General features: G+C 37.6%; 1 protein-coding gene across 1 annotated transcript in view; it reads left to right on the top strand.

Moving 5' to 3' along the window:
• TAS2R16 (taste 2 receptor member 16) overlaps window positions 1–24,846 on the top strand; it is a 56,132-nt gene that overhangs the window by 8,056 nt on the left and 23,230 nt on the right. Inside the window, 1 exon segment of the mRNA XM_045052638.1 lies at window positions 8,405–8,535. Coding sequence (XP_044908573.1) covers window positions 8,405–8,535 — 131 coding nt within the window.

Here is a 24,846-nt window from a genome sequence, read left to right as displayed (position 1 = left end):
TGGCTGCACCAGTTTGCATTCCCACCAACAGTGCAAGAGGGTTGCCGTTTCTCCACATCCTCGCCAGCATCTATAGTCACTGGAGGGTTATTTAAAGACCATTCTGTGCCCCATTTTTCTGTGTGACTGATGATGATCAATTAGAGACATGACCTCAAGATAGTTGCTCAGATGACTGTGCTGTTATCCCAAAATCCTGCACTTCCTCATTTGTCTGTAGATAAGGCCTCTGCTGAGTTAACCTGAACACATCGCTTCCTTGAAATCTTCAAGATTCTAAGACACTATTGTTCACACTCAAAAAATGAGATGCACTCAGTCTCTAGCTGTTTTTCTTTTTCTTTTTTTAAGTGTATGAAGACACTTGATTTACCCAGAAAAGTTTGCCAAAAAATTGATCAGAAAATAAATGAACTATCCTGAAAGTAATGCTGATGCTTCATAGTGTGATTTTTTTTTTTAATTTAAGGATACAGTATGGATTTCTCTAAAGATGCTAGAAAGTGATTTGGTCTCAGTTCCAGTAGTTTTGAAATTTTATTCTTTAAGGAACTCTAGCAAATTTGAGGAAGAAGTTATATCCCTTTCATTGCCATATTAATCAAAAGGAACTATGCAACTTTCTCATTTCCTGAATTATTTTTTAAAAGCTGCCCTTTTTATTATATAAAGACTTGGTAAAGAAAAAAATCAAAAAAAGTAGAAACTAGCTCACCTATTTTTCTTTCAAGAGTTTACATTTTTAGTGCCTAGCACAATATCTTTTCTATTCCTTATTATTTTTTTGCAAAAGTTTCTTTTTCAGTTTGATGTATAAATCAAGATAGGCTATGAACTATTTCTTCCCTTCAATTATGTATGCATAGACTGCCAAAAATGTATCACTAGCAAGTGGCATTTAAATGGCAATTTGGGGGGGGGCACCTGGGTGGCTATGTCAGTTAAGCATCCCACTCTTGGTTTTAGCTCAGGTCATGATCTCATAGATGCTGACTGAGAGTTCAAGCCCCTCATTGGGCTCTGGGCTGACAGCATGGAGTCTCCTTGCGATCCTCTCTCTCCCTTTTTTTGTCCTCTCCCTCTCCTGCTCGTGCTCTCATGATCTCTGTCTCTCTCTCTCTCTCTCTCAAGATAAATAAACTTAAAAAAAAGAATAAATGGCAATTTTTAATACTAAAATATAAAGCTATAATTAATAGCCATTATTGACATGTCAAAAAATTACATACTCAGTTCACATCTGTGATTGTAGTCTGGGATTAGGCAATTTGAGAAAGTGTATGTCCCTGACATGTTGCATTAGACTTACAAATTTTCTTTTTGTTTTTGTTTCTTTGTTTTTTTACATGCATTTTTAAATTTTCTATAATTTATATATTTTTTATAATTTATATACAAGTTAGTTCGCACATGTGCAACAATGATTTCAGGAGTAGATTCCTTAAGCCCCTTACCCATTTAGCCCATCCCCCCTCCCACAACCCCTCCAGCAACCCTCTGTTTGCTCTCTATATTTAAGAGTCTATATTTAAGAGTCTATATTTAAGTTTTGTCCCCCTCCATCTTTTTATTTTATTTTTGCTTCCTTTCCCTTATGTTCATCTGTTTTGTATCTTAAGTCCTCATATGAGTGAAGTCATATGATATTTTTCTTTCTATGACTGACTAATTTCACTTAGTGTAATACCCTCTAGTTCCATCCATGTAATTGCAAATGGCAAGATTTCATTCTTTTTGATGGCCGAGTAATACTCCATTATATACATATACCACTTCTTCTTTATCCATTCATCCATCGATGGACATTTGGGCTCTTTCCATACTTTGGCTATTGTTGATAGTACTGCTATAAACACTGGGGTGCAATTGCCCCTTTGAAACAGCATACCTGTATCCCTTGGATAAATACCTAGTAGTGCAATTGCTGGGTCCTAGGGTATTTCTATTTTTAATTTTTTGAGGAACCTCCATACTGTTTTCCCGAGTGGCTGCACCAGTTTGTATTCCCGCCAGCAGTGCAAAAGAGGTCCTCTTTCTCCACATCCCAAAAACATCTGTTGTTGCCTGGGTTGTTCATTTTAGCCATTCTGACAGGTGTGAGGTGGTATTTCAAAGTGGCTTTGATTTGTATTTCCCGGATGATGAGTGATGTTGAGCATTTTTTCATGTGTCAGTTGGCCATCTGGATGTATTCTTTGGAGAAGTGTCTATTCATGTCTTTTGCCCACTTCCTCACTGGATTATTTGTTTTTTGGGTGTTGAGTTTGATAAGTTCTTATAGATTTTGGATACTAACCTTTTATCTGAGATGTCATTTGCAAATATCTCCTACCATTCCATCAGTTGCCTTTTAATTTTTCTGGTTGTTTCCTTCGCTGTTCAGAATCTTTTTATTACGGTGAGGTCCCAATAGTTCACTTTTGCTTTGGTTTCCCTTGCCTCGGGAGACGTGTTGAATAAGAAATTGCTGAAAATGAACTATTGGGACCTCATGAAGATAAAAAGCTTCTGCACAGCAAGGGAAACAACCAACAAAACTAAAAGGCAACCAACGGAATGGGAAAAGATATTTGCAAATGACATATCAGACAAAGGGCTAGTATCCAAAATCTATAAAGAACTCACCAAACTCCACACCCGAAAAACAAATAACCCAGTGAAGAAATGGGCAGAAAACATGAATAGACACTTCTCTAAAGAAGACATCCGGATGGCCAACAGGCACATGAAAAGATGCTCAATGTCACTCCTCATCAGGGAAATACAAATCAAAACCACACTCAGATATCACCTCACGCCAGTCAGAGTGGCCAAAATGAACAAATCAGGAGACTATAGATGCTGGCAAGGATGTGGAGAAACGGGAACCCTCTTTGCACTGTTGGTGGGAATGCAAACTGGTGCAGCCACTCTGGAAAACAGTGTGGAGGTTCCTCAAAAAATTAAAAATAGACCTACCCTATGACCCAGCAGTAGCACTGCTAGGAATTTACCCAAGGGATACAGGAGTACTGATGCATAGGGGCACTTGTACCCCAATGTTTATAGTAGCACTCTCAACAATAGCCCAATTGTGGAAAGAGCCTAAATGTCCATCAACTGATGAATGGATAAAGAAATTGTGGTTTATATACACAATGGAGTACTACGTGGCAATGAGAAAGAATGAAATATGGCCCTTTGTAGCAACGTGGGTGGAACTGGAGAGAGTTATGCTAAATGAAATAAGCCATACAGAGAAAGACAGATACCATATGCTTTCACTCTTATGTGGATCCTGAGAAACTTAACAGAAACCCATGGGGGAGGGGAAGGAAAAAAAAAAAAGAGGTTAGAGTGGGAGAGTGCCAAAGCATAAAAGACTCTTAAAAACTGAGAACAAACTGCGGGTTGATGGAGGGTGGGAATGGGGCAACCATGCAGAAGCTTTATATCTTCATGAGGTCCCAATAGATGCATTGAAGAGGGCATCTTTTGGGATGAGCGCTGGGTGTTGTATGAAAACCAGTTTGACAATAAATTTCATATATTAAAAAATAAATAAATGAATAAATAAATAAATAAATAAAAATTAAAAAATACATATTATCTAAAAAAAAAAAAAAGAAGTTGCTGCAGGTGAGGTCCGAGAAGTTTTTGCCTGCTTTCTCCCCGAGGATTTTGATGGCTTCCTGTCTTACATTGAGGTCTTTCATCCATTTTGAGTTTGTTTTTGTGTATGGTGTAAGAAAGTGGTCCAGGTTCATTCTTCTGCATGTCCAGTTTTCCCAGCACCACTTGCTGAAGAGACTGTCTTTATTCCATTGGATATTCTTTCCTGTTTTGTCAAAGATTAGTTGGCCATACATTTGTGGGTCCATTTCTGGGTTCTCTATTCTGTTCCATTGATCTAAGTGTCTGTTTTTGTACCAGTACCATATTGTCTTGATGATTACAGCTTTGTAATACATCTTAAAGTCCAGGATTGTGATGCCTTCTGCTTTGGTTTTCTTTTTCAAGATTGCTTTGGATTTGTGGGGTCTTTTCAGGTTCCATACAAATTTTAAGATTGTTTGTTCTAGCTCTGTGAAGAATGCTGGTTGTATTTTGATAGGGATTTCACTGAATATGTAGATTGCTTTGCCTAGCATTGACATTTTAAGAATATTTGTTCTTCCTATCCAGGAGCATGGAATCTTTTTCCATTTTTTTTGTGTCTTCTTCAATTTCTTTCATAAGCTTTCTATAGTTTTCAGTGTATAGATTTTTCACCTCTTTGGTTAGGTTTATTCCTAGGTATTTTATGATTTTTGGTGCAATTGTAAATAGGATTGATTCCTTGATTTTTCTTTGTGTTGCTACATTATTGGTGTATAGGAATGCAACCAATTTCTATGCATTGATTTTATATCCTGCGACTTTGCTGAATTCATGGATCAGTTCTAGCAGTTTCTTGGTGGAATCTTTTAGGTTTTCCATATAGAGTGTCATGTCATCTGCAAAGAGTGAATGTTTGACCTCCTCCTGGCCGATTTGGATGCCTTTTATTTCTTTGTGTTGTCTGATTGCAGAGGCTAAGACTTCCAATACTATGTTGAGTAACAGTGGTGAGAGTGGACATCCCTGTCAGGTTCCTGACATTAGAAGGAAAGCTGTCAGTTTTTCCTCATTGAGGATGATATTAGCATTGGGTGTTTCATATATGGCTTTTAGGATCTTAAGATATGCTCCTTCTGTCCCTACTTTCTTGAGGGTTTTTATCAAGAAAGGATGCTGTATTTTGTCAAATGCTTTCTCTGCATCTGTTGATAGGATCATGTGGTTCTTGTCCTTTATTTTACTGATGTGATGAAGCATATTGATTGTTTTGTGGATATTGAACCAGCCCTGCATCTCAGGCATAAATCCCACTTGATCATGGTGAATAATTTTTTTAATGTATTGTTGGAACCAGTTGGCTAGTATCTTGTTGAGGATTTTTGCATCCATGTTCATCAGGGAATTTGGTCTATAGTTCTCCTTTTTAGTGACATCTCTGTCTGGTTTTGGAATCAAGGTAATGCTGGCTTCATAGAAAGAGTTTGGAAGTTTTCCTTCCATTTCTATTTTTTGGAACAGCTTCAAGAGAATAGGTGCTAACTCTTCCTTAAATGTGTGGTAGAGTTCTCCTGGAAAGCCATCTGGCCCTGGACTCTTTGTTTTTTGGGATGTTTTTGGTTACTAATTCAATTTCTTTACTGGTTATGGGTCTGTTCAAATTTTCTATTTTCCCATTTCAGTTTTAATAGTGTGTATGTTTCTAGGAGTTTGCCCATTTCTTCCAGATTGCCCATTTTATTGGCATATAATTGCTCATAATATTCTCTTATTATTGTTTGTAGTTCTGCTCTATTGGTTTTGATCTCTCCTCTTTCATTCTTGATTTTATTTATTTGGGTCCTTTCCGTTTTCTTTTTGATCAAACTGGCTAGTAGTTTATCAATTTTGTTAATTCTTTCAAAGAACCAGTTTCTGGTTTCATTGATCTGTTCTAATGTTTTTTTGGTTTCGATAGCATTGATTTCTACTCTAATCTTTATTATTTCCTGTCTTTTGCTAGTTTTGTGTTTTATTTCATGTTCTTTTTCCAGCTTTTTAAGACATAAGGTTAGGTTGGGTATTTGTGACCTTTCTTCCTTCTTTAAGAAGGCCTGGATTGCTATATACTTCCCTCTTATGACTGCCTTTGCTGTGTCCCAGAGGCTTGGGGCTGTGGTATTATCATTTTCATTGGCTTATAAGTACTTTTAAATTTCCTTTTTAACTTCTTGTTTAGCCCATTCATTCTTTAGTAAGATGGTCTTTTGTCTCCAAGTATTTGTTATCTTTCCACATTTTTTCTTGTGGTTGATTTCAAGTTTCATAGCATTGTGGTCTGAAAATATACATGTTATGATCAATTTTTTTGTACTTATTGAGGGCTGATTTGTGTCCCAGTATGTGATGTATTCTGGAGAATGTTCCATGTGCACTGGAGAAGAATGTGTATTCTGCTGCTTTTGGATGAAATGCTCTGAATATATCTGTTAAGTCCATGTGTGACTTTCAAAGCCATTGTTTCCGTGTTGATTTTCTGGTTAGATGATCTCTCCATTGTTGTAAGTGGGATGTTGAAGTCCCCCACTATTATGGTATTATTATCAATGAGTTTCTTTATGTTTGTGATTAATTTATTTATATATTTGGATGCTCTCACATTTGGAGCATAAATGTTTACAATTGTTAGATCTTCTTGGTGAATAGACTTCTTGATTATGATATAATGCCCTTCTTCATCTGTTGTTAGTCTTTATTTTAAAGTCTAGATTGTCTGATATAAGTATGGCTACTCTGGTTTTCTTTTGTTGACCATTAGCATGATAGATGGTTCTCCATCCCCTTACTTTCAATCTGAAGGTGTCTTTAGGTCTAAAGTTGGTCTCTTGTAAGCAGCATATAGATGGATCTTGTTTTCTCATCCATTCTGTTACTCTTTGTCTTTTCATTGGAGCATTTAGTCTATTGACGTTTAGAGTGAGTCCTGAAAAGATAAGAATTTCTTGCCATTATGTTGCCTGTAGAGTTGGAGTTTCTGGTGGTGTTCTCTGGCCCTTTGTAGTCTTTGTTGCTTCGGGTCTTTTTTTTTTTTTTTTATCTTTTCTCCCCTCAGAGAGTACCCCTTAACATTTCTTGCAGGGCTGGTTTAGTGGTCATGAACTCCTTTAATTTTTGTTTGGGAAACTTTCTATCTCTCCCTCTATTTTGAATGACAGCCTGCTGGATAAAGAATTCTTGGCTGCACATTTTTCCAATTCAGCACACCGAATATATGCTACCACTCCTTTCTGGCCTGCCAAGTTTCTGTGGATAGGTCTGCTGCAAACCTGATCTGTCTTCTCTTGTAGGTTAAGGACTTTTTTCTCTTGCTGCTTTCATGATTCTTTCCTTGCCTGAGTACTTTGTGAACTTGACTATGATATGCCTTGTTGATGGTCAGTTTTTGTTGAATCTAATGGGAGTCCTCTGTGCTTCCTAGATTTTGATGTCTGTGTCTTTCCCCAGGTTAGGAAAGTTTTCCACTATGATTTGCTCACATAACCCTTCTACCCCTTTTTCTCTCTCTTCATTTTCTGGGACCGCTATGATTCTGGCATTGTTCCTTTTTAATAGTCACTCATTTCTTTAATTTTTAAATTGTGCTCCTTTGCCTTAGTCTCCCTCTTTGTTCCGGCTTCATTGTTCTCCATAAGTTTGCCCTCTCTATGGCTGATTTGCAGCTCTGCCTCATCCATCCTTACCACTGTGGCATCTATTCAAGATTGCAGCTCAGTTATAGCATATTTTATTTCATCCTGATTAACTTTCATCTCTGCAGAAAGGGATTCTAATCTGTTTTCAACCCCAGCTAGTATTCTTGTCATCCTGATTCTAAATTCTGGTTCAGACATCTTGCTTGTATCTGTGTTGATTAAGTCCCTGGCTGTCATTTCTTACTGTTATTTCTTTTGGGATGAATTCCTTCATTTTGTGATTTTTGAAGGAAGAAAAGGAATTAATAAGGTAAAGAAAAAATTAAAATTAAAAAATTAAAAACAACACAAAAAATCAAATAAAGGATTCTAGATCCTAGGTGTGTTCTGGTGTGGTTATTGAAAGGACCTTGATGGATTAGAGAAAAAAGGGAGAGGTAAGAAAAGAAAAAAAAAAAAAAAAAAAGGAAAGTGTTTGAAAATTTGAAAAAAATACAATGAAATAGAATAAAATTAAATGATGGAAGTAAAAAAATAGAATTTGAAAAATTTAGAAAAAAGTAAAAATTCAGTAGAAAAAAATTAAAGAAAAATATTTTTAATAGAAATGGAAAATAAAAATAATTTTTTTCTCTTTCTGTATTCAAGAATAAGAAAAGAAAAGAAAAGAAATTGAATAGATAGACCAGCAAACAGACTGAAGTACGATTGAAATTACATTGGTTTCCCCTAGAAGTCGAACTATGAAGCACTTCATAATCTGTATACTAAGCAGGGGGAGAGACTTGTATTGTTCCTGAAGAGGAAGTTTGGCTCAGTTGGGCGGGGACTTAGTGTAAGGACTCCGTTCTCCACTAGATGGCGCTGCTTAGTTCACTGGGTCGATTGTAGGTGTGTATGCACATGCGCCAGAGGGGTGAAAATGGCATCGCCTGACTACCCAGTCTTGGAACTCTGTTCTCCCTGACCAGGCAATTGCACAGCTTTCCTTTGTCTCTGGCTTCAGTCCGCTCCTCGCTTTTACACTGTCTGTGACCAAGCCGTCAGGTTGCCAGGCGGCACCTCCCTCCTGAGTTTTATCTCAGGTGCGGCTGTGTTTCCCCGCCCCTCGCTTCTGAGGGACTGTGGCTTTGACCCGCTTATACCCTCTGGGGGAGGGTCTGACCGAGCAATGGTCGGGTGCCGGCTGCTCCCAGGAACGTTTGCGGGACCATGCTGCTGCCAACGCCCAGCGACTGCGGCTGGGTGCCAGCCCGCCCCAGAAAAAGTTCACGCGATCATTTCAGGGGTTATGGAAAATCACAACACATCTGGCACCAGGCTTCACCCTTAACGACCTTGTTCCAGCGCAGCGAATGTGGTTGTTCTCTGGCGTCTGCTGGCACCCTTGTCTGGGGGGGTCCACACAGCCTCTACCAGATGTCCTCCCAGCAGGGGAACCGCCTCTCCCCTGTGGCCTGCAGACCCACAGACTTCACTCTGCTCTTGGAGATTCACCCTTCCCACCAGCGCACCTCCAGGTATTGAACTGCAGAGTTTCAGGCTCTGTGCTCCCCCTGTTTATAGAGTCTTAATGGAATTTAAACTGTCTCTCCTTTATCCCTTTTTTGTTCAGTTCCTTGAGTACTCTTTCTTTTCTCCCCAGCTGCTTTGGGCGGGAGTGGGGATGCTTTTCGTACTCTGCCCCCCCCCACCCCCCCCCTCCCGCGTCTCCATCCTCTCTCTGCAAACAAAAACAGCTGCCTGCCCTCTGCAGCTTCTCTCTCCCCCAGTTCACCTCTCCGCGCCATGTACCTGCTGAGTTCTGTGGTTCAGGTTGTGCAGATTGTTGTGTTAATCCTCAGATCAGCTTACTAGGTGTGCAGGATGGTTTAGTGTTGATCTGGCTGTATTTCAGGGATGAGAGGCGCAAAAAAACTTCCATGCTGTTCCACCATCTTGACTTAACAAATGTGTTAAGTCAAGACTGTTTTCAATCATATTTGTTTCAAATTTCTGTTTAGGTGAAATTGTCTCAGACATTAGATTGGCTAAAATATCAAATGCCTGTTTAGAATGGGACTTTGCAAAAGCAGTGTCTATTTGCTGTCCCTTTTAAATCAGTTGAACTCAGTGCCATATATTAAAGTTGCCTGAGAAGGTTTAATTTTTTTCATATTAATAGTGGAAGAGCTTAAATATTTTAATTTAATTGCACTAGAGTGAGGCTTCTAAAAAGAGTCAAGATCTGAATCACTGATTTTCCTAACAGTGAAAATTGAAGAGTCAGGACAAAGCGTGGGACCAGGAGTCTGTACATTAGTTGGTATCTTTTTAACCATGAAGGATTTAAGACTAACCAATGGTGCAAAAATCCCTTGTCTACTTTCATGTTTGCTATCCTTTATATGTATTCTTTTTTAAAAATATTTTTTAATGTTTATTCTTGACAGTGTGTGTGTGTGTGTGTGAGTGTGTGTGTGAGCAGGAGTGGGTCAGAGAGAGGGAGACACAGAATCTAAAGTAGGCTGTAGGCTCTGAGCTGTCAGCACAGAGCCAGATGTGGGGCTCAAACTCACTAACCTTGAGATCATAATCTGAGCCAAAGTCAGACACTCAACTGACTGAGCCACACAGGCAACCCCCTTATATATTCTTAAATGTGGTTCACCCCAATTCATGTGGGCCTTTATTTTCAAGTAAGCATATGGGGGAGACAAACTTCACAGAGAAACTAAGAATGAACCATCTCACTTTAAATGCAGAACTCACAGATGAGCTTCCTTAATGTGGCAATCTGGACCAGAGCCCTTTCTTTTGTTATCTCAGCCGGCGCTGGGGTTGGTGGGGGTCTCAGGGCTGTAAAGGATAAAATGCCACAGAAAACACTATGCTTCCGATTGTAAAGTTGAAAGTCAAAAGAGGTCATGTCTCATCTTCTTGCTGATTCAGAAGAAGACAGAAGATCCAAAAAAGCAGATGTTCCTAACAGTTCCTGGAGATGCAAGAGACCTGGACAGAAATATTGAAACCCACACTCCTGCTTCCCAAAGTATCTGAGTTAGTAGCCTTTTGCTCACCCAAAGGACACATTTATGGCAACCTCCCCCACTCTTGGCACATAACAGATGCTCTGTAAATCTTTTGGGAATTGATTAGGAAAAAATGGCCATAATAAAATGCTTGGATCCACAGGAAAAGAAGTCTTTTAAGCCTCATATAAAACCCATTGATGAGGAAATAATTTTTTTAACTTAACAAATTTGGTCATCTGTGTCCCTAGATTACATAAAACAGCCTTTTAGAAAGACTAATTGGGCTGATAAGCTAGAAGCTGATGCTGAGAAAGAACAGCTGATGTAAAATCCAGACCTAGAAAAGTAGGGTCTCATTGGGTTCACAGTAAAACTGAAACAATTGAAATTTATCACTGTGGTTCCATCAGAGAACTTCATATTTTGTTCAGGACACTGTACTTAACAGGATGAAAAAAAATACTTACATTAAAAAGTTGTGACTTAACTATCTACATGGCTTAAATATAATAGTGAATAAATTCTAAGCCTTAATCATTATAAAATTTCAATTATGGGAAACAATTTATTTTCTGATAGAGCTACATAGATAAAACAATAGTCTTTTTCTTTTCTATATGAAATAAAGACTCCTGGTCTGAGAGCAGCTATATACTCATCATGTTCTCCCTGAAAGCCCGTAATTGCCACACTTCCTGTTACCGTTCTCCCAATGGATTGAATGCCAGTCAATGTTCGCTACCGACTCCTGGGGGCTTCTGAGGCTTACACGCTGACTCTGTAATTAAAAGCCTGTGCCAGGAAGCAACTGTCAGCTCAAGCCTTCCCTCCTACTGGCGAATGTCTGTCAACTCAAGGATTTATTTTTTTAATATGAGAAAATGTCAGTTGCCGTCTGAAATAAAGTTTTTGATGATTCAAGCAAACATTGAATACCTAATGGTTAAATAAAAGAAATACAAAAAATACAGCATTGCTTTGAAAGCAACTCCTTTTACATTGTGAAAAGGATTTTACCCAAGAACTCATCATAGAGCATAAATAAATGTTATATATTCCCCTTTTGTAAATTTTACACACACACACACACACACACACACACACACACGTGTGTGTGTGTGTTCTAGGGTTAGTGTTTTTTAATAAGAAGAACCTATAAAAACCTCAAGATCTCTTATCACTACATCTGTTCCTATGAACATAAAAACATCTATAGTAGGAAACACCATGAAGTTTAGTAGCAAAGATGATATTTATTTATCATGAACTTTAACACTTGATTGAACAACATGATGACTATCCCAATTTCATACCAAAATAACAGTGTAATATTTTTTAATTCAGAAAAAACTAGTTGCCGTATTATGAATACAGTTGACCCTTAAACAATGCAGGTGGAAAGAGTAAGATGAAGTCACTCATGTCAAGCAGTGACCCATGTCAAGCAGTGATGTAAGCAGCCAAGTGTGTTGCAGCTAAGACCACTGAAATCAGCACAAGCTGATGACACCAGAATTGATAACCAGCAGAACCAGAGGAGGCCTGCAAAGCCCCAAGACTGATTTTACTCCTTGAAAAAGAGAGGACTTTTACAGCAAGCTGCCAGACTCTCCAGATGCTGATCCTTTCACGTCTGGCAACATCAAAAAGGCAACAGCTGCTTAAAGGCTCTTCCTGACTGATCTCTGAGCAGAACAGAGATCCTCCATTGCTTGAACATGATAAGCAACACGTGCAGAGGGCTGACCGTGACCGGATGGAGGCCTCATCTCAACTGCGCGCTCTCAGATTGATGTCACGTTTGGTTTGTTAACTTCTTACCCCTTGTTGTATCTGATTTGTTGTGTGACTTTGTATTGTGCTTTGCTTTGTGTGATGTGTATGAAGCCAAGTTAAATGCACAATGAAATATCATTGAGTTTGGAATCCTGGACCTGCTTTACAGTTAGTTAACCTTGCTTTATAATTGAATAAAGCTGACATTATGGAAAGACTCAACTCATGGGACGCCTAGGTGGCTCAGTCGGTTAAACATCTGACTCTTGATCTCAGCTCAAGTTTTGCTCTCAGGGTTATGGGCTCCACCCTGGGCATGAAGCCTACTTCAAAAAAGAAAAAAAGAAGACACATTGCATCCACAACTTATGTGTGCACCTTCATAGTGTCCTGATGACAGCAGGGATTAGGGGTACCATCCTCCTGTGCAGTTGAAAATCTGCATGTAACTTTTGACTTCTCAAAAACTTAACCACTAACATCCCACTGCTGACCAGAAGCCTTCCAACAACATAAAAAGTCAATTAACACTTATTTTGTATGGTTTATTTTGAGAGAGAGAGAGAGTGTGTGTGTGCGTGTGCATGATTGGGGGAGGGGCAGAGAAACAGGGAGAATATCAAGCAGGCTCCACCCCTAGCGTGGAGCCCTACACATGGCTCAGTCTCACAACTATGAGATCATGACCCGAGCCAAAATCAAGAGTCAGATGCTTAACCAACTGAGCCACCCAGGCACCCCCATATTTTGTATGTTACCTTGTTATATACTATAATCTTACAACAATGTAGAGAAAGAAGATATTATTAAGCAAGCTATAAGGAAGAGAAAATACATTTACAGTACTGTACTATATTCATGGGAAAAAAATCTGCCGATAAGTGAATCTGCACAGTTCAAACTCGTGTTGTTCGAGGGTCAACTATATATGCCCATGGAGATATTTATTTTCCAAATTCACTCGTGTAAGTTTGAGCACACCTTATCTACATTTGTTTATAAGTACCCAGACTGTGATTTTGGTAGAAACAGTATAATGGTAATCGTTCATTTCTATCTTGCCCTCCCATCAACTATGGCTTCCGCCACATACATCCCATCCATTAGTTCTGGGATTCCCATGAATGACATGTGCTGTCAAACAGCTCTCATTCTATAAGACATCACTGTCACCCCACCACAACTTTTCCCCTCCAAGTCTTCCCCAGAAAGGACAGTACGTCTCAAAATGCTGTGGCTCTGCCATTTCATGTGTTCCTTCTTGAAAATGGGTCATCCTTCTCTTGTGCACATCCCTTCTCCTATAGAAGTTTCAGCAGGAGACTGACAGCACACTGTCCCCTCCATTTCCTCCACATTGCTTCCGTTCTACAGGAGCCATTCTGGCCCTGGAACTTCCTTCTTCTATCATCCTAAACAAAGGCCTCATGCAAACCAATCCCTCATGAAGATCAATCCCTTTAGGCTTGTTTGAACCTTAAGTCACAAGGAAGGGTAGCCACTACACATTCCTTCTTTCAAATGGCTTTTATTGAGACCTTTACAAATTTCCAACACATGATTTAAGAAAGCTATACAGGATGAAGGGTAATGACAGGATGTTATGAAAGAGAAGCACACTAAAGAAGGGGAGCATTAAGATCATTCCTCTTCCTAAACTAGATGAGTAGCAGTAGGTGTACATGTGTGATTATGTTCAATACCTGCTTTTATGAAGTGCCTCTAGATCACTTTCATTATAAACCTTCAAAACAACAATTCCATCTTTATTTCATTGTTTTATGAATATACCTAGAGGCCTACTTGAGTAGTATACTTGATAAATCCAGTTAATAGCTGATAACTCTCTAAGATCACTCAATTGCTAAAGAAAGGGGCACATGCTAAGTTTTTATTTGCAGACACTGAAATAAATTACTAGATTTTTATCCCATACAGCTAGAGGTAGAGATTGATAAAGATGCTAAGTCCCATTACTAATCTTTTTCTTGTACTGTCAGTAAATATATTTTTGAACTCCTGCCATATGTAAGAAACTATGTTAGGTATTTTGATGCATTAAACAAATAAAAATAAAGTCACTGGCCTGAAGATAACTTACCATCTAGTTTGGGAAGGAAACCATGTACATACAAATCAATATAAGGCCTTACACTATATTCCAAGTTTGAAGATTTGTAAAGCTATGTAAATTTAAAGTTTTTATTAAATATGTACATCATATTTATACAAGAGCATAAGCTCCTGTTTAGTAACTATGCAGAGATAAATTTTGTGTTCTTAATCTTTTTCCATAAAGTCTCTATGTAGCTTAACAAAGCTGACTAGTTGAGACCTGGTTATTGATATATAAATTCATCTTTTTGAAATAATCATGTGGTTTCTTTGAGATAGATTCTCATTTATTTGTTTGATAGGTGATAAATGCATTTGGTATGATATTCAAAAGGTAAAATCTATAAACAGTGAAAGGTAAATCTCAATCTCTTTCTTCTTCTCTAGTTATCAGTCCCCCCACCCCCAGCCAATACTTTTACCAGTTTCTTGTATATCTTTCTAGAGAAAAATTATGCCTTTACAAATTGTACATACGTGCTTTGCTTTTTTGATATAAATGGCAGCTTACTATGTATAATCTTTTGTTTTATTCACTAAGTAACATAATTTAGAATTATGATATTCCCATATTAGTCCATGTAAAAGTGTATATACCATAATGCATTTAATCAGTACCTTATTAAAGAACATTTAGTTATTGTCCAACTTTTATGAGTACAAGCACTGTTTTAGTGAGTATCTTTGTACATAGATCATTTCACACATGAAATAGAATTGCTGGATTAATGGGAGGTACATTTAAAATTTTGACAGATATAGTCAATTTCCTTCCAGCAATAAATTTCTTCAATGGCAAATCACTTATGAAAATAGCAAACCCATGGAGCAAGCTGAACATCTGTTTTCTTATGCAAGAACCAAGTGGTTTTTAAGCCTTATATTTTAAGGCTATATCTATAACCAGAGTGGTAAGGCCAAAATTATTCAAGAACTATTTCAAATGAAGCATTTGTCTTTAAAATTAGCTACAGTCCATCGAGTACAATTGTTGTCAGGGGACAAATTTTAGGAACAAATTTTGGGCGTTTATTTTTAACTAGCATTAGGTCATAAGCAGGGTATATTTGGAAATTTTCTGTCAGTGGTATCAATAAATATGGTCTAATAATTTTTCTGAACATTTCCCCAAAGTGTTTTATTCTTTTAAGTCAACAGGCAATATTTGACAAATACTTAAGTATGTATTTTGAGTCAGGCACCATTGTAAATATATACTGAGTACAACAATGAATATTACATGGCCTCTGACTTCAATTAGAAAAGCCACATACAGGGAGAATAACATTTTAATTAAAAAGGCAGTGAAGTGTTACAGAAGTGTTAACAAGGACCAATGGATATACAAAGGAAAATATCAATTATAGCTAAGGGAGAAGAAGAGACTTCATGGAGGAGATAGCATGTGAATTGAGTTTAACAAGTGAGTTAATATTCAACACGTACATTGAAGATGGAGATGACATGAGGAAGCAGAGGCCAGGAGGATGAAAAACTTTGGTATAGTCCACGAAAAAAATTCAGAATAGTCAAAAAGATAGATGTAGATAGACATAAATATACACACTAAACACATATATGCGTAGGTACACACATATATATTACATTACATATAGGATATATATAATACTTTAATATATTATATATAATATATATTTATATGTATATAAAACTATGGATTAGGGAGGGTAAAGGAAGGAGCAGAAAAGGGATGCAACTTGAGATAAGGTTGGAAGAGAAGTCAAAGACTAGATCCTGAAAGAACCTTGTATGATACATTAAGATATTTTGACTTTGAATCTCCTATGACTAAGCAGTGCACCACTTGGAACTGACAACACTAAATCCGTTACAGTTTCACATTCCATGAACAATTCAGCTCTAGGATGGCTGAGGATACAAGAAAAGCTCCCAGGCATGTCCCTCTGAATAAGTAATCTCATCCATTTACACCAAAATATACATCATTTTCTATGTGTGCCATGATAAAGAGAAAAGTAGAGACAAACTCCTGTAGGATAAGAAGCTATTTAAGCTCCTAAATCACATGCAGTTTAGAAAGATCACTAAGAATCGCATGAAAGATAAAGAAGGCCTAAAGGCCAAGTACTGAGTTGACAATTGATAACGAGAAGGTACAATTAATATCTCCCAGGAGATAAAAGGATGGCACCCACATTTTGCCTTCATTGACCAAGAGAGTAGTAATGTCTCTTGTTGAGTTTAAGAATAAAAGATAAGTAAGAGCTTTTGCAAGAAAGATGAGTTGAATGTTAGAATAGTCCTCGCATGTCAAAAGCCAGAGGGACATATAAGATACATATGAGATGCCAGTAGAAATATCGAATATTGGGGCACCTGGGTGGCTCAGTGGTTGAGCCCCCAATTCATATTGGCTGAAGTCATGATCCCAGGGTCATGGGATCAAGCCCGCGATTCCCCCTCTCTCTTCCTCTGCCACTCTACCCCGCTTGCACTCACTCGCTCTTGAAGAAGAAGAAGAAGAAGAAGAAGAAGAAGAAGAAGAAGAAGAAGAAAGAGAGAGAGAGAGAGAGAGAGAGAGAGAGAGAGAGAGAGAGGAGAAGAAAAGAAAAGAAAAGAAAAGAAAAGAAAAGAAAAGAAAAGAAAAGAAAAGAAAAGAAAAAAATCAAATTTTAACATTGGCTTAAAATGCTATGTGTACTTAAAGTCAAATAATAGAAACTGTAGATACTGCAATTACCTTGTGCCCTAGAAACTGCCCTAACTTTGTATAACAAATATGTGGAAAGTGGATTAAACAAGATCCATGTAGCTTGTCCAGTCTGGAGTTGGATATTCCAGGACTTGATGCTTTAGTTCCAGGGTGTGATCAATGACCCAGACACCCTAGGAGTTTTCACTGCACTATGCTTTCTGGTGATTTCCAGCCTTAAAGTCACCATAAGGTCATAAAATGGCAACTGTACTTCTAGCCAAAGTATCCACATTCCATGAAGGAAGAAGGAGACAAAGGAGAAGACAGAGGGCATGTGCCCATTGAGTTTAGTCATTCTGTTAAGATTTCCCAGAAACATTAAAACTTGCCTCCAGAATGAAGCTGGACCTTGTGGGAGTAACAGAAGGCTGGAAAGTCTGAAGAAAGAAGGTATCCCTACAGGAAGCAGCCTTTGTATGTACAGAAAGGCCACGTGCAAAAAGTAAATTTCCACACACACCCACCATGGGCCTTCATTCGCATCCGACCAGCTAGTCATGAACTTGTTTTCTTTCTCAAAATGGACTGTGCCCAAACTCATTTCTAGATGCTGTGAGCATGAATAAGTGAATTGATCAAAATAATAAGTACTGAAAATAGTTTCAAATATATTTGAGTCATAAAGTTTGTGTTAGTCGTTATCCTTATTTATTAATGCCTTCTTACATAGCTCAGCATACCATAAGAAAGTAGAAACATTATGTAACCAATATGTGTATTGAGTGTTTACGGGTACACATTTCAGTTGAAAGAAAGAAGAGAAAAGACTCAGGGCCTGGGCTCTTTTTGGATCACTACATGTCAGCATGTTAATCTCCACGGTTATGGTCATAGCCAAAATGTTCTACCTCCAAGGTTAGAAGTCCTTTCCAGCTGACAACTAATTTAAGTGTCTTGGTATAAGCTGGGAGAGATCTTTAAACACAGTTAGACTTGAACACATGACAACATAAGGAGTGTAATGAGATGAGAAACAAAACTAGAACATCCTACACTGTCTTGGTGTTGGGTAGGGGATTTTTAATTCTAGCAAAAGACACAGTCTTTTTTCCTTTGATCCTTTCCTTATTTTCATTCATTTATGGTGTTTGTTGGTTGGTAAACTTGCCTTGTAAGTCAGTTTTCTTGGTTTGTACTCTGGCATTCTCACTGCCAAATATGGGAACAACACCATTGGCTAACTATTGCATTTCTTTCCAAAAAACCATTTGAAATTCCTTGTCTAAGCAATTGCCCATTAAATAAAAATCATTTATTGTCATTGTGATTATATAAACAGATCAACTTTTGACATTTCTGCTTTTAAAAACATCATTCCCACCAATCACCCTACTCCCTTCAGCAGTGTTCCTTTGGTGACTCCTATGTTTCCTTTTCAATTACCATCCTATTTTCTTTTTAAATTAATACTTAGTGGGAAATGTAAGTGCTACGACAATGTTATGAAAATAATCCCACACGAAATCTTTAAGAATTTTATTTCCCATTAACTTCCATTGTAAAAGTTGTTTTCATTTCTTGTGAAAGGCAAATTTAATAGACCAAGACTCACAGTTTAGGAAGTGAAGGAATGTTTGTGTGCATTCTCTCTGCTCAGCCACAGATTTCCCTGAGCTGTCCATATCTAGTGGATCACTGGGTGCTTCACACCCTATGGCTTTCTTTAGGTAATAATGACTATTACATTTTTCAAGTGATAAATACTCTTGACAGCCCAGGTAACTTTTCGGATTTTTTTTCCTACTTTTGCAGGCCTTATATCATCTTTTTTGGGTTTATCTGTTCTTCCTACTTTCTATTTTCTTCTCCTACCTCCGACATCCAGGAAATACAGAATGTGTCTTTTACTTTCATTCTCAAACTTTCAGGCCTTCACAAAAAGTAGAGAAAAATGTCTGAAGTTAATGAAAGGCAATTTTTCCTTCACCCACTGGAGAAATTGAAAATATGACCTTTCAAAAAGACATATAGGGAGACAGCTTAAAGTCTGATAAAATCTATGTCAAATTAAGTGATTCCCCCAGCCCATAATTGCTCTTCAGGTGGTTGATTTCCATCAGGATTACTCAGGACCCAGACTAGCTTGAGCAATTTACAAATACTCTCTGCCTTTTCCCTGCGTATTACCCCTTAGTTTTGGCCCCATTACTTCTCCTTGTCATTTTCCAGCTTTCACCCATTTGCAGACTAAATTACACATCAGACACCAGGAATCTTGAACACCAATTTCATGCACAGAAATTTGAAATGAAGAAGCTCACAGCAATGTCTCCTTTACCTGAAAAGAGCATCTTTATTTCTGTGCTAAGAAAATAGGTGTCCTATTATGGGTTTAGATATCCCTAATAATTTAATCTGCACTTAGTCTCATTTTTAAATTGTAAAATAGGGATAAATAATCCTTTTAGAGTAGTCATGAGATTGGAGAAAGGTCCTATTATATGATCAATAAAAGAGGTTGTAATAAGGATAATAATAACAGAAAGCAAATGATTACCTAGCACTTTCCACAATGCAAAGGGCTTTCACATGCAGGTTTCATACTGTATATTTCTAAATTTGCCCTCATGGCAATCTCAAGAATTAGATAGCTAGTAGATATCACAGATGTGGAAATTTAGAGAATTAAAGTGACTTGATCAAAGTCACACACTTAGGAGGAATCAAAACCTTGACTAAACAAGGACATCTGATTCCTATCCCCAAACTTTCTATGCTTAAAACATAAAATAAAATAAAACAAATTTAACTAAGTCTATTTATCTTCCTTCATAAAACACTATTGCTCTGATCACTGAGAAATAGACTCTAAAAATTAGAAAAGTCTTATATCCCAGATTTTCACTCCATCCATAAATCTTTTTCACAATATAGCAGATTCTCTGGATTCTTCTTAAATACCAGTGTCAGGGAGCATCCTGCCTTGTATATGGCAGCCTGTTCCACTGTTAGTTTGAGTTATCCTATTTGTGTGTGTGTGTGTGTGTGTGTGTGTGTGTGTGTGTGTGTGTGGAACCAATATTTTCTTCCCCTCAGCTTTAAAGCACCTATACCATTTGCCCTCTCTATGTTGGTTATGTTCTTCAGATGCATCTTTTATCCTAGCCCACCACATAAGTACTGTATGATGGTTCTACATATATTTTAAAATAGGTTTCTCTTCTGTTCTGTTTTCTCTTAAGTAAACTTCCCCAAATCCTTATATGAGACATTTACCTGCTTCCTCTCTAGCCTCAGTATCTGTTTTTTGAACGTTTCCTAATTGCCAAAAGAGCATCCAGTTGAAATCCCAGCACTCTTCTCCATAAGACATTGGAGGAATCATTTGGACATTTAAAAAAAAACCTCAACCACCCTTTCCTGCCCTCCATCAAGGAATGAGAAAACCAAAGCATAGAGCGCTAAGTGACTCGTCTGAGGACACAAAAGTCATGGCACAGGACTCCTTGATATTATACAGTAATATTATTCTCTTAATATCATGATACCAATGATTCTCCCTTCTTAGACTTGCAAATGTGAAAATCTTAAAAGTCACCGGAATGTTAAAACAGTCACTGAAAGAATGTTCTCAGTTGATTTTTCACTGAATTGGTCATTTGATATACTTATTTCTTGGGGCTAACCCCTGAAAAATGTCAGGGCACCTGCAGAAGCAATCCTTGCACCCTCATGGAGAATCACCTCCAAGACCATTATAGCCCTAATACCCTACGGGTCTATGTTATAGGTCAAATGATATCATGCATTCTACTTCCAGGGAAAATTACTTGCAAGAGTATAGTTTAATCTCCGTTGCTGAGCTCCTGAATGACTTAGATGTCTCTCAGCTACTAAAATTAGGCCACCTCTACTATTAAAAAAAAGTATTATATACTTACACTGCATCTCTAAGGTCTTGGTACAAGGAAATATTAAATATACAAATATTTATTAACTGGTATAATTGAGGAATAGTTTGTTTTGATTACTCCATAAGCTTTCTGGCTAACGGAGCATTCCCTCTCCTTACATAGTAAAATTGCTGGGGCAATGCAAAGAGTTGCCATGGAAATTCTCTTTGATGTGTGTATAATTGCATGGTTTTTTTTAAGGTTTACTTATTTATTTATTTATTTTGAAAGAGAGAGAGAGAGAGCGAGCACTTGCAAGCGTGCGTGCAGGCAGGGGAGGGGCAGAGAGAAAGGGAGAGAGAGAATCCCAAGCAGGCTCCGTGCTGACACTGCAGAGCCTGACAAGGGGCCCAGACTCACAAACTGTGAGGTCATGACCTGAGCAGAAACCAGGAGGCCCACACATAACTGACCGAGCCAACCTAGCACCCCTGCATGGTTTTATTTTTAAACTATGTATTTTAAAACAGGTGGTTACCAGAGGGGAGGTGGGTGGGGAGACGGGTGAAATAGGTGAAGGGGATTAAGAGTACACTTATCATGATGAGCACTGAGTAATGTATGGATGGCATTGTTGAATCACCAGATTGTACACCTGAAACAAATATAACATTGTATGTTAACTACACTGGAAGTAAAGTTAAAAAAAATAAAAATGGTAATTCTACAGACTAAAATGTGACAGCAAGATAACCAATAACAGGAATTGGTTTAAATTTAAAAAGTAGGAATTTAAGTAGGCACACAGGAAAAAGAAATCCTCTAAATTTTACATAAGTAGAAAGCTTAAGGAATGAATGAATAATAATAATAATAATAATAATAATAATAATAATAATATTTTAAAAATCAGAAAAACAAGAAGTCTAAAATATTTCTGAGAAATACCAGAGGCTTAAAAAGTATTTGTGAGGGTCACAATTAAAATGCTACAGTCTGGGGAACCCTCTTGCACTGTTGGTGGGAATGCAGACTGGTGCAGCTCCTCTGGAAAACAGTGTGGAGGTTCCTCAAAAAATTAAAAATAGACCTACCCTATGACCCAGCAGTAGCACTGCTAGGAATTTACCCAAGGGATACAGGAGTACTGATGCATAGGGGCACTTGTACCCCAATGTTTATAGCAGCACTCTCAACAATAGCCAAATTATGGAAAGAGCCTAAATGTCCATCAACTGATGAATGGATAAAGAAATTGTGGTTTATATACACAATGGAGTACTGCGTGGCAATGAGAAAGAATGAAATATGGCCCTTTGTAGCAACGTGGATGGAACTGGAGAGTGTGATGCTAAGCGAAATAAGCCATACAGAGAAAGACAGATACCATATGGTTTCACTCTTATGTGGATCCTGAGAAACTTAACAGAAACCCATGGGGGAGGGGAAGGAAAGAAAAAAAGAGGTTAGAGTGGGAGAGAGCCAAAGCATAAGAAACTCTTAAAAACTGAGAACAAACTGAGGGTTGATGGGGAGTGGGAGAGAGGGTAGGGTGGGTAATGGGCATTGAAGACGGCATCTTTTGGGATGAGCACTGGGTGTTGTATGGAAACCAATTTGACAATAAATTTCATATATTAAAAAAATAAATTAAATAAATAAATATATAAATAAAATAAAATGCTACAGTCTGTCCATTCATCCCTGCTTTATCCTCTTAGAAGCTATGAATACTATGCCTACACAATTAAAGCTTACTTCTAAAAAATCTTTATTCCCAATGGATTAAGATCACTGAAACTTCTAAAAAACTTTTATTCTTTTTTTTATTATAACCATAATACATATTCAACTTAGAGAAGTGGGAAATATAGGGAATATGTGGAAATATATCCACAAAAATTAATATTACTAACTCCATTACTCAAATGCAATCAGTGAAAATTTTGCCATTTATCCATTGAACCTTTATATATGCCCTGATGTAAATATTATAATATGTAAGTTTGAGGGGCGCCTGGGTGGCATCTGACTTTAGCTCAGGTCATGATCTTGCAATTCATGGGTTCAAGCCCCGCCTCAGGCTCTGTGCTGACAGCTTAGAGCCTGGAGCCTGCTTCAGATTCTGTCTCCCTCTCTCTCTGCCCCTCCTCCACTCTCACTCTATCTCACTTTCAAAACTAAACATTAAAAATTTTTAATAAAAATATGTAAATTTGAAATATTGGGGTCATATGATACATAATGGAATATAACTTTTTTTTCACTTATGAAAATACCATAAAGCTTATTCCGTATGTTTGAATACCCTTCAAAAATGATTTTACTCAACATAAAAATGTTGAGACATTGTTATGGATATATCAAAATGTGTTTAGTTCCCCTATGATGGATTAAGTTATTTCCATTTATTGTAATTAAATTTCTCTCTAGTAAACAATGTTGTGTATGTATTAATACAAATATATATAATATGTCCTATATACACATATACACATACATATGGGGGCATAAGGATATAGCTGTCTTGAAGTTCTTTGGTGCATATTACTAAAATGCCTTACAGAATTTCATGATTTATACTCCCGTCAGACAAATATAGAATGCCTGTATATTTTTAACTCATTGTTTTAACTTGTGCCTATCATTATTTGTATTAAGACTGTTATGATAAGGAGGATAATGGTCCCCCAAAGATGTTCTAATCTCCCAAAGCTGTGAATATGTACCCTCACATGGCCCAAAGGACTCTGTAGATGTGATTAAATGAAGCTCTTGAGATCGGAAGATCATCCTGGATTATCCTAGCAGGCCCAATGTAATCACAAGAATCCTTATAAGAAGCAGGTAGGAAGAGTCAGAGAAGGCAGTGTGATAGCAGAAGCAGAGAAGATATGCTGACTGAAGCAGGAGGCAGAGAGAGAGAGAAATAAAGATGCCACACTGTTGGCCTTGAAGATGGAGGGAGGAGCCACAAGCCAAAAAATGCAGGTAGACTTTGAAAAGTTCTAAAGGCAAGGAAATAGATTCTTCCCTAGAACTCTTAGAAGAAATACAGGAATACAACCCTTTTGACCTCCAGAGCTGTAAGACAATATATGTGTGTTGTTTTAAACCACTAAATTAGTGGTAATTGTTACAACAGCAATAGAAACTAACACAGCTCTTTTCATCGATTGTGAATTCTGTTATCACAGGTCATCTTTTAGACTATAAATACAGTGTCTTTTTTACTTCTACTTTCATGAACATAAAAAATGTTTGACAGTTCTCAGCAACCACCTATTGTTACTACGCTGGTTAATAGAGTTATGGGTCTTACATCAAAAGAAGAAGGAGATTTCATTACATACTCGAAGACATGGATACTCAGAGACCATTAGCTCTCCAAGGGAGTTTAGAGACTATAAAGTCCCACAAAAATTAAATCTTCTTATTCATGAAGAATACTTCAAGTTTATGAATAACTGGTTCACATTTAGGTGACAGTTTCATTTCACTTAATGTTAATTCAAATTCATAGTGAGAATCACAATAGCCTGCTACATAGGTATGAAAACAGAAAAAGATCATCAAAGAATCCCAACAATGGGATGAGTAGGAAAACCAGTCAGAATCCAGAAAAAAAGTCACACCAAATAACTGATTGGGGAAGGTAACAACAGTACTTTCTAGGCTTTCCTCAGGAAATAGAAAGGACATCAAGTTTGTACCTCCTATAGTGTCCAGCCCCTATTTTGTAGTCACTCTGTGTAGCACCCAGACACCTGGACCAATGTCTCTGCAGAGCAGATGTGGGAACCAATCAGTACCCTGCAACACTGTGCACTGACTTCTTTTAGGACCTTGTCAAAATGGGAGTGACACCCTACTTTGAATAGGCCCAATTTAATTGACTTTTTAAGTAAACAATGAGATGGAATCTTCTGGACACCAAAGAATGGAATTCTGTTAAAGAGATTGTCAACCTCTACCTTTCAATACCTACTGTTGTTTGAAATAACATTCCACCCTGGACCAGTGAGTCTTCTGTTCTCAAATTTTTGAGCAGACACCAAAAACTGTTTAGTCCAAATTTTCTGAGAAGCAGATATCAAGAAAGGATTAAATGTGCAAGGATTGTA

This window comes from Felis catus, chromosome A2, assembly GCF_018350175.1.
Source record: "Felis catus isolate Fca126 chromosome A2, F.catus_Fca126_mat1.0, whole genome shotgun sequence".
In the NCBI taxonomy this organism is placed as follows: domain Eukaryota; kingdom Metazoa; phylum Chordata; class Mammalia; order Carnivora; family Felidae; genus Felis; species Felis catus.
This window is presented reverse-complemented; position numbering and strand designations above follow the sequence as displayed.